This window comes from Astyanax mexicanus, chromosome 14, assembly GCF_023375975.1.
Source record: "Astyanax mexicanus isolate ESR-SI-001 chromosome 14, AstMex3_surface, whole genome shotgun sequence".
NCBI lineage: Eukaryota > Metazoa > Chordata > Actinopteri > Characiformes > Acestrorhamphidae > Astyanax > Astyanax mexicanus.
The window spans coordinates 13,933,300-13,945,976 of record NC_064421.1 but is presented as its reverse complement, the minus strand read 5'-3'; the positions used below and the strand labels follow the sequence as shown (position 1 = coordinate 13,945,976).

General features: G+C 38.6%; 1 protein-coding gene across 2 annotated transcripts in view; it reads left to right on the top strand.

Moving 5' to 3' along the window:
• The window catches only part of LOC103030817 (G patch domain-containing protein 2-like), a 46,504-nt gene extending 38,741 nt beyond the window's left edge, over window positions 1-7,763 (top strand). For both annotated transcript variants that reach the window (XM_049463680.1, XM_007257332.4), the window contains exon 10: window positions 2,077-7,763. In XM_049463680.1, the coding sequence (XP_049319637.1) occupies window positions 2,077-2,249 (173 nt within the window). In that variant the 3' untranslated portion in view covers window positions 2,250-7,763. The remainder of the gene's footprint in view (window positions 1-2,076) is intronic.
• The last annotated feature ends 4,914 nt before the right edge of the window (window positions 7,764-12,677 follow it).

Here is a 12,677-nt window from a genome sequence, read left to right as displayed (position 1 = left end):
AAATAAAATATTTTTACATTCAGTTAAAAAATTGTTAACTCCTTTGTAAACTTGCCGTTTTAAGACATAATTTTTTTGCATGAATGCAATGCTAGTTTACCTTAAAATGTATGAAGTCTAGTAAAGTGAAATTAAAAGTCGTAAGAAATGGAAAAACTTTAATAAATAATCCAGATACTTTTTTCCTTTCTGTATGTGGTACCAGATAAACAATATTTTAGTACAGTAATAAAGTATGTATACTTCATTACTGTCCACCAATTTTTACATCCAAGACCAAAACCTTAAGAATATTACCTAAGCTGTAATTCTATAAACGGGTTCTAATGAGTTTCTACTAGCAGAGTATTGACCTTTCTCTAAAAATTTGAAGGTCAGGTGTTTCTCATGGTCATGTGCTCAGTGCTGTCTGAATGTGTAAACCCCAGCCTCTGTGTCTAACCTCTGATAACTCAAGTGTTTGGATTTGTTTGGGTTAAGCACAGCTCACGGTTAGCCATCATTCCCTCCAGAAATATTAATCAATGATCCTGCCTTCCTCCCCACGCCGGATCAGTTTGGAGGGGAAGTCATCTGGAAAGAGGCACAAGCAGATATAATGGGAACTAGCAAAAGCACATGCCAGTGACGGCTGTACTGCCTAATCCTGTGAGACAGCCCAGAGCCACAATGTCAGTTTTAGTTCCCTCTCGAGTCTTCTAACCCGGGACCTCATCTCAAAATGGCTGTGTAACCTGAACAAACTTCTGAAGCGACCAACAAAGACAGCCCACTCTAAATGATGTTTTTATTTTGGAACGTGCGTCTGGCTTTTTGGTCAGTGTGGCATGATGAATGTTGTATGCAGGGGCAGTCGTTGGCTTCTGGGAAAGATAATAAACTGTCCATTGTCCTTCTTGGGTAAACACATAAAAATGGAGCCAGCATGTGTTCAGCAATGAGGTTTTCATATTAGTGTCTGCTGGGCCTCTTGTGGGTTATAATGGAAGTATTGTTTTCTCTTCTTAACCTTTTTAATGTAATGTTTAAAGACTGTTTATATATAATAGTAATATAGTAATATAATTACTATTTTGTGGTTTTAGTAGGTGCTTAAGTTGAGAATGGAATTACAGTGCTCAAATACAAACATGTCAGATGTTCTATATTAAAGATACCATAGAATGCATTTAGTGAATATTTAACGTGTTATTTAATTTGTACTTCAATGTGCAATATGGTATATTTCTCTATTCTCAAGTCTTACAGGTTTACAAAAACAAATTCTCCAGTACTTTCCTTTCTGTGTTTAGCTCCAGTTTGGTAATCGGCTAAGAAGTAGTCCTGTATTTTAGGGAGTGCACTTTGGACAGAGAAGATGGTAGAAGTTGGTTGTCTTGCGCTTGCTTTTAGACCAGCATGGATCCCAGTTTGTGAGACTTAGGCTTCGCTTTGTTGCTTGTAAAGTTTAAGCTTCCTTCTGAGAAAACTGGTGCTGAAAAATCTGTAGGATGTTGGAAGCCGTATTACCATAACTAGCAGAGTCTGCTGGTGATGTGCTGCTGTCCTGGATCAACAACACAACACAATATTCTTCCAAAGTACAGGATAGATAGATAGATAGATAGATAGATAGATAGATAGATAGATAGATAGATAGATAGATAGATAGATAGATAGATAGATAGATAGATAGATAGATAGATAGATAGATAGATAGATAGATAGATAGATAGATAGATAGATAGATAGATAGATAGATAGATAGATAGATAGATAGATACTTTATTGGTGACTGTTTTGGCCTATTTTTCAGCTCTGTTTTGGTTTTGCCATATTTTTTGAAGTTTGAAGTAGAACACCACAGTGAGGTTTTGGGGTTATTTAGCAAAGAGTATTCAGAATTATAAAAGTACAGAAAGCCCAAACCTACCGCTCTTGCTACAAGCAAATATACTGTTTTCTGTTACCCCCCCAAGCATTATCACTAGACACACAGTAATACAGTACAATATGATATAGAACTATAATTTGCTAATACAGTATGATATTAAGTTGTATTATAACATCCCTCTATTCTATTTTCCTTCTACACAGCATACCTCCCCTTTCGCAAAGAAGCCAGGCGAGAAGAACCTGACCAAGGCTCTGCGAAAGCTCTTTCCGCTGGAGAAGAATGTGCTGTCCCCCTGCCCTCCACATCACGGACACATTGCTTCATCAAGCCAGGGACTTCATTCAGCAGCCATGGGGAACACGAGGATGACTGACTGCGACGTTAGCACTGGCAGCCCCCCTTTTGGCCACAGATACTCAGGGTGGAAGACCTACACTAGAACACAGAGTATAATATATCTGAATCAGTGCTCCAGGAGCAGTGTACAGGAACATTGTTTTGGGACGCAAACCTCCTGTGTGAATCCCCGCCGTGGATTAAGTCTTTCCAACCAAGCTACCGTCCGTTTGACAGACAAAAAATGCTAATGCAATCAAGCCTGCTAATCACCTCTGGTCATTTTCTCAAGGAGGAGGGCTTGTTTAAGAGCTGTGCCCATTTGTGGGTCAAGATGTAACCCAAGGCAGCTCTTTTTTTTGTGTTGTTTTTAAGCCTCCAGTCATCAGCCCACCTACTAACCGCCTTTGCCATCACGGCAATAGGAGTAATCACTGGTTTACTGGTTTTAATGGTGTGTTATGTTTTGTGGCTTCCTTTGTCTATTAGTGAAATCAGTCTATAGTAGCTCATTTTGTGGCATCACAAAGCTCTGCTACCTCACGCTGGGGCATGGTTCAAAAGAGCGCCCACCGAAAGTGCGGCTCAAAAACACAGGCCCCCTATTAGCATGGATATGAAACACTAGAGCGCTCTAAAAACACTCATTAGCACAACAGAGTGAGTGTGTGTTTCTGCACCCTCCAGGGCCTCCACCCCCCCGCTTTACCCTGCAGATTCAAATGTTCACACATGAAAGTTTCGGCAGCCCAGTGCTTGTTCAGTCGTGCATTTTAATTGTAAAGTAGTAGTGTGCATTTTAATTGTAAAGAAGTAGTATGGCAAAGCCGGACAGGACAGTGGTCTGGTCTTAATGTATGCTAGCTAGAATAGGCTAGTTTGATTTACTATTATACATAATGTTACTTAGCATTAGCATGTGAGTTTGTGTAGTTTAGTCGTGAGCATGGAGTTACTGTACGTGTTTTATGGTCGATCTGAGAAGCCTTAACGTGAATCCAGTTGTGTAGTAGAACCCATAGCACTTAGCAGGCATGCACTTAACAGGTGTTAATGTTTTACAGATATACCACAGATACTAGAATATTTAATCAGGCACGGGGTGCTTTTTGCTGGTGTTGACATTTATAAACGGACCAGAGTCCAGAGTGGACCTGCAGACATCTGTAGTAAAAGCATCGTGTCCCGTTCCTGCTGCGCTTTCCATCTCTATGACCAGCTGCCTTTGTGATGTGGAGGAATTGACAGATAGGTTGGTATATTTTCTTATCACGTTTTGTCAATCGTCAAAGCGATTGCCTCACCTGCCTCCGGCTGTAATTAGTTGTTACCATGACAACATCACTCGATGAGTCCCTCCCCCCGTTAGCCCGTTTGGCCCGAAATGAGTTTTGTCGGCGGGGCAGGAAGTGAGAGCAGAGGGAAGACGCGCGTGCTTGCGCCCAGTCAATCGCCTCAGCTACAGTTAAGGAATCCAGTGTGTTGATGCTGCTCATATTTCATCCTTGGTAAAGATTACCTGTCAACCCCAGAGGAGATGTATTGATCTGTTTTCCTTTTTTTCTGCCAGCAATCACCTGACAAAGGCACCTAGGAGTGTGGGAGTGAGTGATGCCCGTTCATCTCCACCCCAGTGTGGCGGTTTGGGGGGCTTCCAGTGACCACTCGCACTGGAAGATAATGCCATCATAAACTCTACATGAACTCGCACATCCAGTCAAGTCAGGACCAACAAAACCATTCTAGGGATCAATTCTCTATTCTAGACCCCATTTCGTACTAAAATACAGCTCAGTAGTGGGTCACAGTCATGTAAAATTGACCAACTGTATATATATATATATGTATATATATATATATATATGCACAGATTTAACCCTCCTAAGACCACAGTTATTGCTTTTGTTTCACTATTTTGATCAAGGATACGTACGATAATGTACAGATAAAGATTAATTTGGAATAACCACGATTTATGAGCTGATTACTAATTAAATGAAGAGTTCTGACATATAACATGCAAACAGATGTACTGTCCATGTCTTCTAGTAAACACAATGAGTAAACATTAACAGTGCAGGCTAGAAAAAGTAAGTGAGGTTACATTTTTAAAGCATTTTTTCCCATTAACACCATCCCTGTTCAGTGTTTTACTAATAATGCTTGGCAAACCCTGATATAAAACCCACAAACCTGTTATCAATCACCCAGTGCTGTAACTGTACTGAGCCACCACTTCCCTGCTCTTTCACCAACCAATATTTCCTGAGAAGAACAGATTTGTCAGTATCCTGACTTTGTTCACTTTGTTTTTTATTGGCTGAATCGCCTGTAATACCAACACTAATGCAAAATCTCATCTCCTTTTGCCAGTTAGTTTTTAGAGAAATCACTAACTCAGAGCTTCACTTACTTTTTCAAGCTCAAAAAGTCATGAACAGTGCATCATTGGAGTATCTTATTAGTTTAATAACTAATTAAAGGCACATTTTATTAGTAACTGGTGCAGAAATCCAGGTAATTCTACAGATTACACTTACTTTTTCTAGCCTGCAATGCTACTTTAGTTTTAAATCTGCATCAGCAGGTTTGAGTCTGCTGTCTGACTTACGTGGTGGTAGTGATTGACAGTTTACAATATTCTCTTTCAGCAGAGTGTCTCTGCTAAATAATTAATATTTAATTACACTAAGCTTTTACCAGCATTTACATCAGCAGTAACTGTGACTTCTAAGGGTTAATGGCATGATCAGAGAAGTTAACTTGCATCAGGGTAAGGATAAAATACAATAAAAAAAACTCCCTTATTATATGTTATATATTATAATGTTACTTAGTTGTAGATCATGGACCCTATATAGATGGTACTATACAGTATTTAATCCAGGTGAAGACTACGCCCTCTTTTTGTGCACTGAGAACATTATGCATTACAAAACCCTTACTGCTGCATGCTAAACATGATGAGAGGTTAGTGTGTTGACTTGTGCGTATTCCCTGGCAGCTTCATATCATTGTTTCCTCTTTAAATGTTAAGAAAATAATAACCAGTTTAAGGTGGCTTGAATTGCACGTGATGTATACAGTTTTATCTACTGGGTTAACTCTTGGCTAAATACGCTATAATACCTGTGAATTTATTAGTTGCACCTAACTTTTATACAGATATTGACAGTTTATCGGGTACATCTACCCATTAGTTTAACAGTACACTGTTAAAAATTAAAGTGCTACAAATGATTCTTTAAGCTGTGCCATAAAATAACTGGTAAAGAACCTTATTTTTCATATTACACCCACAAACCTAAATGTTTGTTAGATTGTGATTTAATGTGATGGACCAACACAAAGTAGTAAGTAAATGTGAAGTGAAAAGTGAAAAAAATATATGAATTAAATTAAATTGCATTTGTATTTAGTCCCCTGGGTCAATATTTCGTAGGACCCACTTTTGCTGCAATTACAGCTGCATGTCTTGTAGGGTCTGTCTACCAGCTTTTCACTTGTAAAGGCTGAATTTTTTCCCATTCTTCTTTGCAAAATAAAAAAAAAAACAGCCCCATAGGATGATGCTGCCACCACCATGTTTCAAGATATGTATTATATTGGGTGATATGCTGTGTTAGTTGTCCCACCATACTGCGCATTTAGTTCAAAAAGACAAGAGCACCTTCTTTGCTGTATCCCCTATATGGTTTGTGGAAAATGGCAAACAGGGCTTCACTTTTCTTTGCCATTGGTTGTTTTTCATGATGCTGTTTGATCACTAATGTTCTCTAATAAACCTCTGAGGTCTTCAGTGAACAGCTCAGTTATGCTGAGAATAAATTACACACAGTGATCTCTGAAGGCAGTTGGTCATACTAGATTTTATTTAGGGGTATTAGAGTACTGGGGGCTGAGTACACAAGCACACCGCAGGTCACAGGTTCCAGATTTTATTTTTTAAATGTTTTGAAAATTATATATACTTTTGCTATTTTGTGTTGGTCTATCACAAAAAAATAATTAAGTTTGTGGATGTAATATAAAAAATCAATTGTGAAAAGTGGGTATGAATACTTTTTTAAGGCACTGTAAATGGTTTTCCACATACATATGCCATAATTTAAAGTAGCCCATTCATTTTAAATGTGTTGATGCATTTTGTAGGTATGCAGTTACAGACTGTAGCTCATCAGTTGCTGGACATTATGCCAGCACCTCTCGATGGCCAATCATTGCAATAGGTGGGACCACCTTAGAACAACCAAGGGGATATTTCCACCAAGGGTTGTCCCAAAAGTATTATTTTTTTTCCATTTCAGCACTGATACTTAGTATACTAGTGCATCTCAAAAAAAATAGAATATCATTGTAAAGTAACTTCATTTCACCAGCAGATGAAATGTCTCTCCAACCCATCACTGACTGTGGAAACGTCACACTAGACTTCAAGCAGTTTGGACTGTGTGTCTCTCCACTCTTCCTCCAGACTCTGCTTCCTTGATTTACAAATAAAATGTAAAATGTACTGATGATCAGTGATGGTTTGGAGAGACATGTCATCTGCTGGTGTTGGTCCATTGTGTTATATGAGGTCCAAAGTCAGTACAGTGTTTTCCCCAAAAATCTTAGAGCAATTTATGCTTCCCTCTGCTGACATTTTTTAAGGAGATGCAGATTTCATTTTCCAGCAGGACTTGGCACACTGCCAAAATTATATAAAATTCAAATTTTCTGAGATAGTGTTTTTTGGGTTTGAATGTTTGAGGGTCAGTGGTGATTCAACAGTTGTTTTAGTGTAGGCCCAGCCTTAGTCTGGACCTAGGAAATGTTCAAGTACTATGTCCAAGTGTGCACTCCTTACTCTTTAGTGATTGCTAAATTTAGAATAATCTGGCCACCAAAAATGTCCAGTAAAAATAATACAAATGATCTATATAAAACAGTGAGCAGCAGTCTCTAACTGTAAGCCCAACAGGTGCACCAATAAGATAAATAATAAAATAAGTGTCTGAGCAACATGATTAGTAAACTCCAACTCAACTAAACAATAGAAGTTCCTGTTTTGATGCACAATCAGAAAGCTGTGTGTTGCACTGACCCAAAACATCTACACAATCAGCTGGGGCAGCTATTTTATAAGGTACTGAATATCTGAATGTCAGTATTCTACAATATGTCATAACATGTAAGTACAGTGTATGTGTAATAATGGATGTGAAAGCATGCAAATTCAGAGTACATGTCAGCACATATCAGTAAGAATCTGTCGGTAGATTTAGAACTCTTGTCATTATAAGCTTGAGATAAGTATCCCAAATCTGTGAGACATGACTTTAATAACTACTAAAAATGGACATGTTCAGAACATTATATAACCAGAAAGTATTATCGCGCACAGTGTGGAATATGGCTTGCTCATCATCTGTCACTTATCTTTCAGTTTGGCTGTTGGAAAAGACCTTATAATGGTGGTCAGTGTTTGTATGCCCATTCTGCTTCTCATTTCTGGCCAATAATGTGATGGATATGAAGTAATGATAAATAAATCATTAATGAAGGATGATCAGTAGTTGTGTATTGTTTTATATGTGGATGGTGTTGACCTGTGTTGCATTTTTCTTCTGCAGTGCGTACAAACTTTAATGACTGTGGAAAACTAAATAAATCTGGAAATTACACACAGGTGGATTCTGTTTACTATTTAAGTGACTTTTAAAGGCACTGGATTGGTCACACTTGATTTTATTTAGGGATATTCAAATACAAGGGGCTGAATATAAATGCACACCACTCTTTTCGGATTTTTATTTGTTAAACATTTGTAAAAAAAAAAAAAAAAAAAACATATAATTTTTTCCACATCACAATTACAATTTACTTTGTGTTGGTATATTACATAAAATCCCAAAAAATTACATAAAATTTGTGGGTGTAACGTAAAAAAAATTTAAATGTTTAATGGGTATAAATACTTTCTTTATACTTTTCATGGTTTTTCACACAAAATAGGTTGTTTAATTTTAACTTTGTTGGTGCGTTTTTTATGTATGGAATTAGTGACTGTAGCTTATCTCTTGCTGCTCATTTAGTCAGCAGCTAAACATAAGGCCTCTACTGGTTGGTTGCAGTATGATAAGTACCTCCACCTGCCCCCTAATCATACTACTATTGCTCATGCTGTGTTATGCTGTTGGTTGCATTAATAGACACTCTGTATGAAGTTCTTCGCAGTTTTTTCTATTGATTCAGAAGTGTTTTAATTCATTCACTACCTCAACATGTTGTTAGGTCACTGTTCTGTTTTGAGATAAGCGTATATTTCTCCTGGGCTTTTAAATGCCGTAGACAGACAGACAGACAGACAGACAGACGACTCCAGGTTCGTGGCCTGAGCTCAATCATTAGGTGGCTCTTGGTTAATCTCCCAGTCTTGACGACCACTGAAATGTCCACCGCCCCCTTCATCTCTCACCAAGAGCCGGGCGAATCTCTGCTTACCATTGGAACAGAGTTACAAATCACATCTTCAGATGTCCGTCTGCCGCTCTGCCCGCTCCCCTCGCCCTGCTTTGCTTTTCTGCTGCGGAAGATTGATGGAGAGATGGAGGAAAAATCAATGCTTTCCTGCAGCGGCAGCGAACAAGCTTTGTCATGTTTAAGAGTAGCTGATGTGCAGCCGCGGCTTTTTCCTGGATCTCCTCCGCCGTCGCCCAGCTGAGCGAAAGTGGCATGAAGAACCAGACATGACGGAGTGGCCTGCCTTGATTCACACTAATCTCTGCATCTTTCTCTCTCTCTTTCAATGTCTGTCACCCATAAACTCTCAAACTGTATTCTGCACATGGAGGTTATGTTAGATATGCTTAGTTTATAACAGAATATAAGTGAATATACAGCTCTGGAAAAAAAATAAGAGACCACTTCAGTTTAGTAATCAGTTTCTCTGATTTTGCTATTTATAGGTATATGTTTGAGTAAAATGAACATTGTTTTTTTTTAACTATAAACTACAGACAACATTTCTTCCTAACTTCTAGTACAAATATTGTCATTAAGAGCATTTATTTGCAGAAAATGAGAAATGACTGAAATAACAAAAAAGATGCAGAGCTTTCAGACCTCAAATAATGCAAAGAAAACAAGTTCAAATTCATAGAGTTCAGAAATCAATATTTGGTGCAATAACCCTGGCTTTAATCACATTTTTTCATACATATTTACACACTGCTTTTGGATAAGTTTATGCCACAGGTGCAAGACTTCAAGCAGTTCAGTTTGGTTTGATGGCTTGTGATCCTCCATCTTCCTATTGATTATATTCCAGAGGTTTTCAATTTGGTAAAAATTAAAGAAACTCATAATTTTTAAGTAGTCTCTTATTTCATCAGAGATGTATAAACTGCTTTTTCCTGTCGAATTTTTTTTTGAGAGTAGAAAAGGTTTGCCAGACAGCATGACCTGTAAGACCTACAAGACCTGACTGGTCAACCAAAAAAAGTTTACCACCTCAAAAAAATCAGACATAAAACGTGGTTTCTGTGGTGATTCTAAGTAGTTGCTATGTATTGTAAATAGGTCATTTCATTAAAGACACGTTATGGTAACCTTGATGGTTGCTTAAGTGTTACCAAGTGGTTTCTTAGGTGCACAGTGTTGATGGTTAGGTGTTACAACACTATAAACAATACATTTGAAGGGTGCCAAACCTTTTGCACTAAAAAAACAGCAAAAATCCCTTGCTATGTGGAAACCATGCATTCAACCAAAAGCCTGTACAAGCACACATTACACAATCAGACAGAACAACCTAGAGTAAAAATAGTGCAAAATGATTAAATCTGTATATATTGTAACCATACTTAGGTTCTGAATAAATGTTTTGCAGTTACCAAAATGCATTAATCCGGCATGTTCTTACATAACTGATTGCTGGCTGACACTGATGCTGTTTTATTGACCTATTTTACTCATCCCTTCCCTCATCTCCCCGCTCAGACATTGGTTCATTCTGGGTGTTCTTGTTTTCTTCTTGCCTCTTCACCCTTTCTCTAACAGCATGTGCTCCTTTCCCAGCTCTCCTCCACTCTCCTCCCCTCCATACAGCATTGCTTCCATTCCTTTTCATTCTTTCTGGCATTCTAATCAGCCCTCTGCGAGCTTGAGCGCATGAAGTACGCAGGAAGTTGTGTTTCCTGACAGCCAATAAAAACCCAATAATCTGCTGGATTCAAGTAGCCTCATTTTAAAAAACACTAACTAGTGCTATCATTCAGCCCCTTCCTTGTTCTGTCATTTCCCCCCTCTCTCACTTCTCCCTTTAATGCCCTTTTTTATTTAATATATAGCCCATGAAAAATGAGAGACTCCTGTCTTGGCGTGTAGATATTTTGTTGCTGATGATGCGCAACGAATTTCCATCACAGCTTTGTTTCCAGCGGGCAAGCGGATAATCTTTTACAGCGCGGGGAGGGAGAGCTGCACGTCCATCAATCTCCCGTGCTTATGGCCGCTGCACACGGCTGTCGGCCGAGCAGAACCACGGCACACCAGTTCCAGCATTCACACACACACACACACGTACAGCCAGGGGACATGCCGGGGACATGAGCTGGTGTGCTGGTGAGTTTTGCTCTAGTCCATGACTGAATGGTTGCTGTTATATAGCTGTTTTAAAGGAATTATTATTTTAAGGAAAACCAAATTCTTAAAAAAAAAAGGCGCCATTTGTGCCTGAGTATCAGTATGTGAACTGATCACAAAGTGATATCAGGGGACTGCCTGGAAACACCCACATTTGTATACGTTGTGAGGTGATATCTGGTGAGTGGGGCTAAACACTGGCCAGTGTGCTCATGGCAAGGCAACATGAATTATCAGAGTTGGAGGCAGATGGATGGAACATTCAATTTCAGAAGGCATTACCACTCACAGTGGACAGCACAGCACAGTGGGGGGTAATGATTGTGACTGATGGCATCTGGCTAGAAATATCCGTGCAAACAGACAAACGTCTCAGCCACATTTAATGCAGGAGCCCCCACACCCATACCCCACTGGTCACTGTAGTGTTCTTTAGCTTGTAAAGAATAAAGCAAAAGTCATGGGCCACAGTGCTAGTTGACTTTTGGTGTCATTGTAAGCTACTAATAACTACTTAGTCTAGAAATGTCTAGAAACAACTCTGCCAAAATTGTCCATTAAAAATGAAATGTTTTTATGATGTCACAAAACCATTGCAGTTACATATTGCAACCTTTTCAACCTACAAGCCCACCCATAGTGCTTCATGTGAGTGCATCATGCTGCTCACTAATTTTGAACCTCAAAGTTTGTATGTATTAAAAATAATGAATCAAAAATAAGAGGTCTTGAATTAAATGTATTATATTTACTATGAACATATTAAATTCAAAAGAAAATATGAATTCTTGAATAAATAAAGTTACATTACTTTTACGTGACAGTTACATGCCAGTCGAAAGACTGTGATGCTCCTGGCTCAAGGCTAGAATTAGAATTACTAGAATTATAACTAAGTATTAAAACCACACCTAAAGTATACAACTTTAACCAAAACTAAGAAATGGCACTAACATATCACTTGAGACTTATTTTATATCAGGCACAATACAGGCCAGCCAATCAAAGCAGATGGCAAATTATGTAAATATCTCATAAATGAAAAGTAATTGTAATATATGGTGGATACAATTATGTCTCAGATATGTAAATCCCTTTTACATTTCATTATTATTGGCGTGGACCGCAGCACCCACCCCCCACATTTAACATATGTAAAAAATATGTATACGTGCAACCAAAAAAAAATTAAACGTTTTAGTTTTCTATACCCACAGGGACTCACAGGGAAAACATTTAAAAAAATGTTTAAATACATTTTTAGAGGAAATTAAAACAAGGTAAATTTTAATTGTTAATTTGTGTTCACAAATACGGAGCCCGGGAGGGGCCGTGGATAAAAAAAATAATTAAATCGAGTGAACGATGTAGCAGTTCGTGCTCACGTTTTCTTTAATTCGAGTGAACGATTTGCAATTCGTGCTCACGATTTCTTTAATTCGTGCTCACGATTTCTGTAATTCGTGCGCACGATTTCTGTAATTCGAGTGAACGATTTCTGTAATTCGTGCTCACGTTTTTATGCGCAATAAGACAAGAAGCTCGGAGGGAAAGGAGCATTTTCTCTCTTGATCTGTTACAGGGGTGCAGTAATGATAATCAGTTATCTACCTTTATAACCTGCTGTTATTAATGCACTAGTGTTACAGTTAGATGTACAGTACAGTGAGCAGATTTTGCCTGGTGGTGGAATCTCTACAGCGCGTGGGGGAGAGCCGTCCGCGGCATCGGTTCCCCCGCCGCCAGACACCTGCCGCGCGCGCAGGTCTTCACGGAGCTTATTTACCAACAATGTAGACAAATACAGTCAATTCCAGTCATGAATAAAGGAAACAAA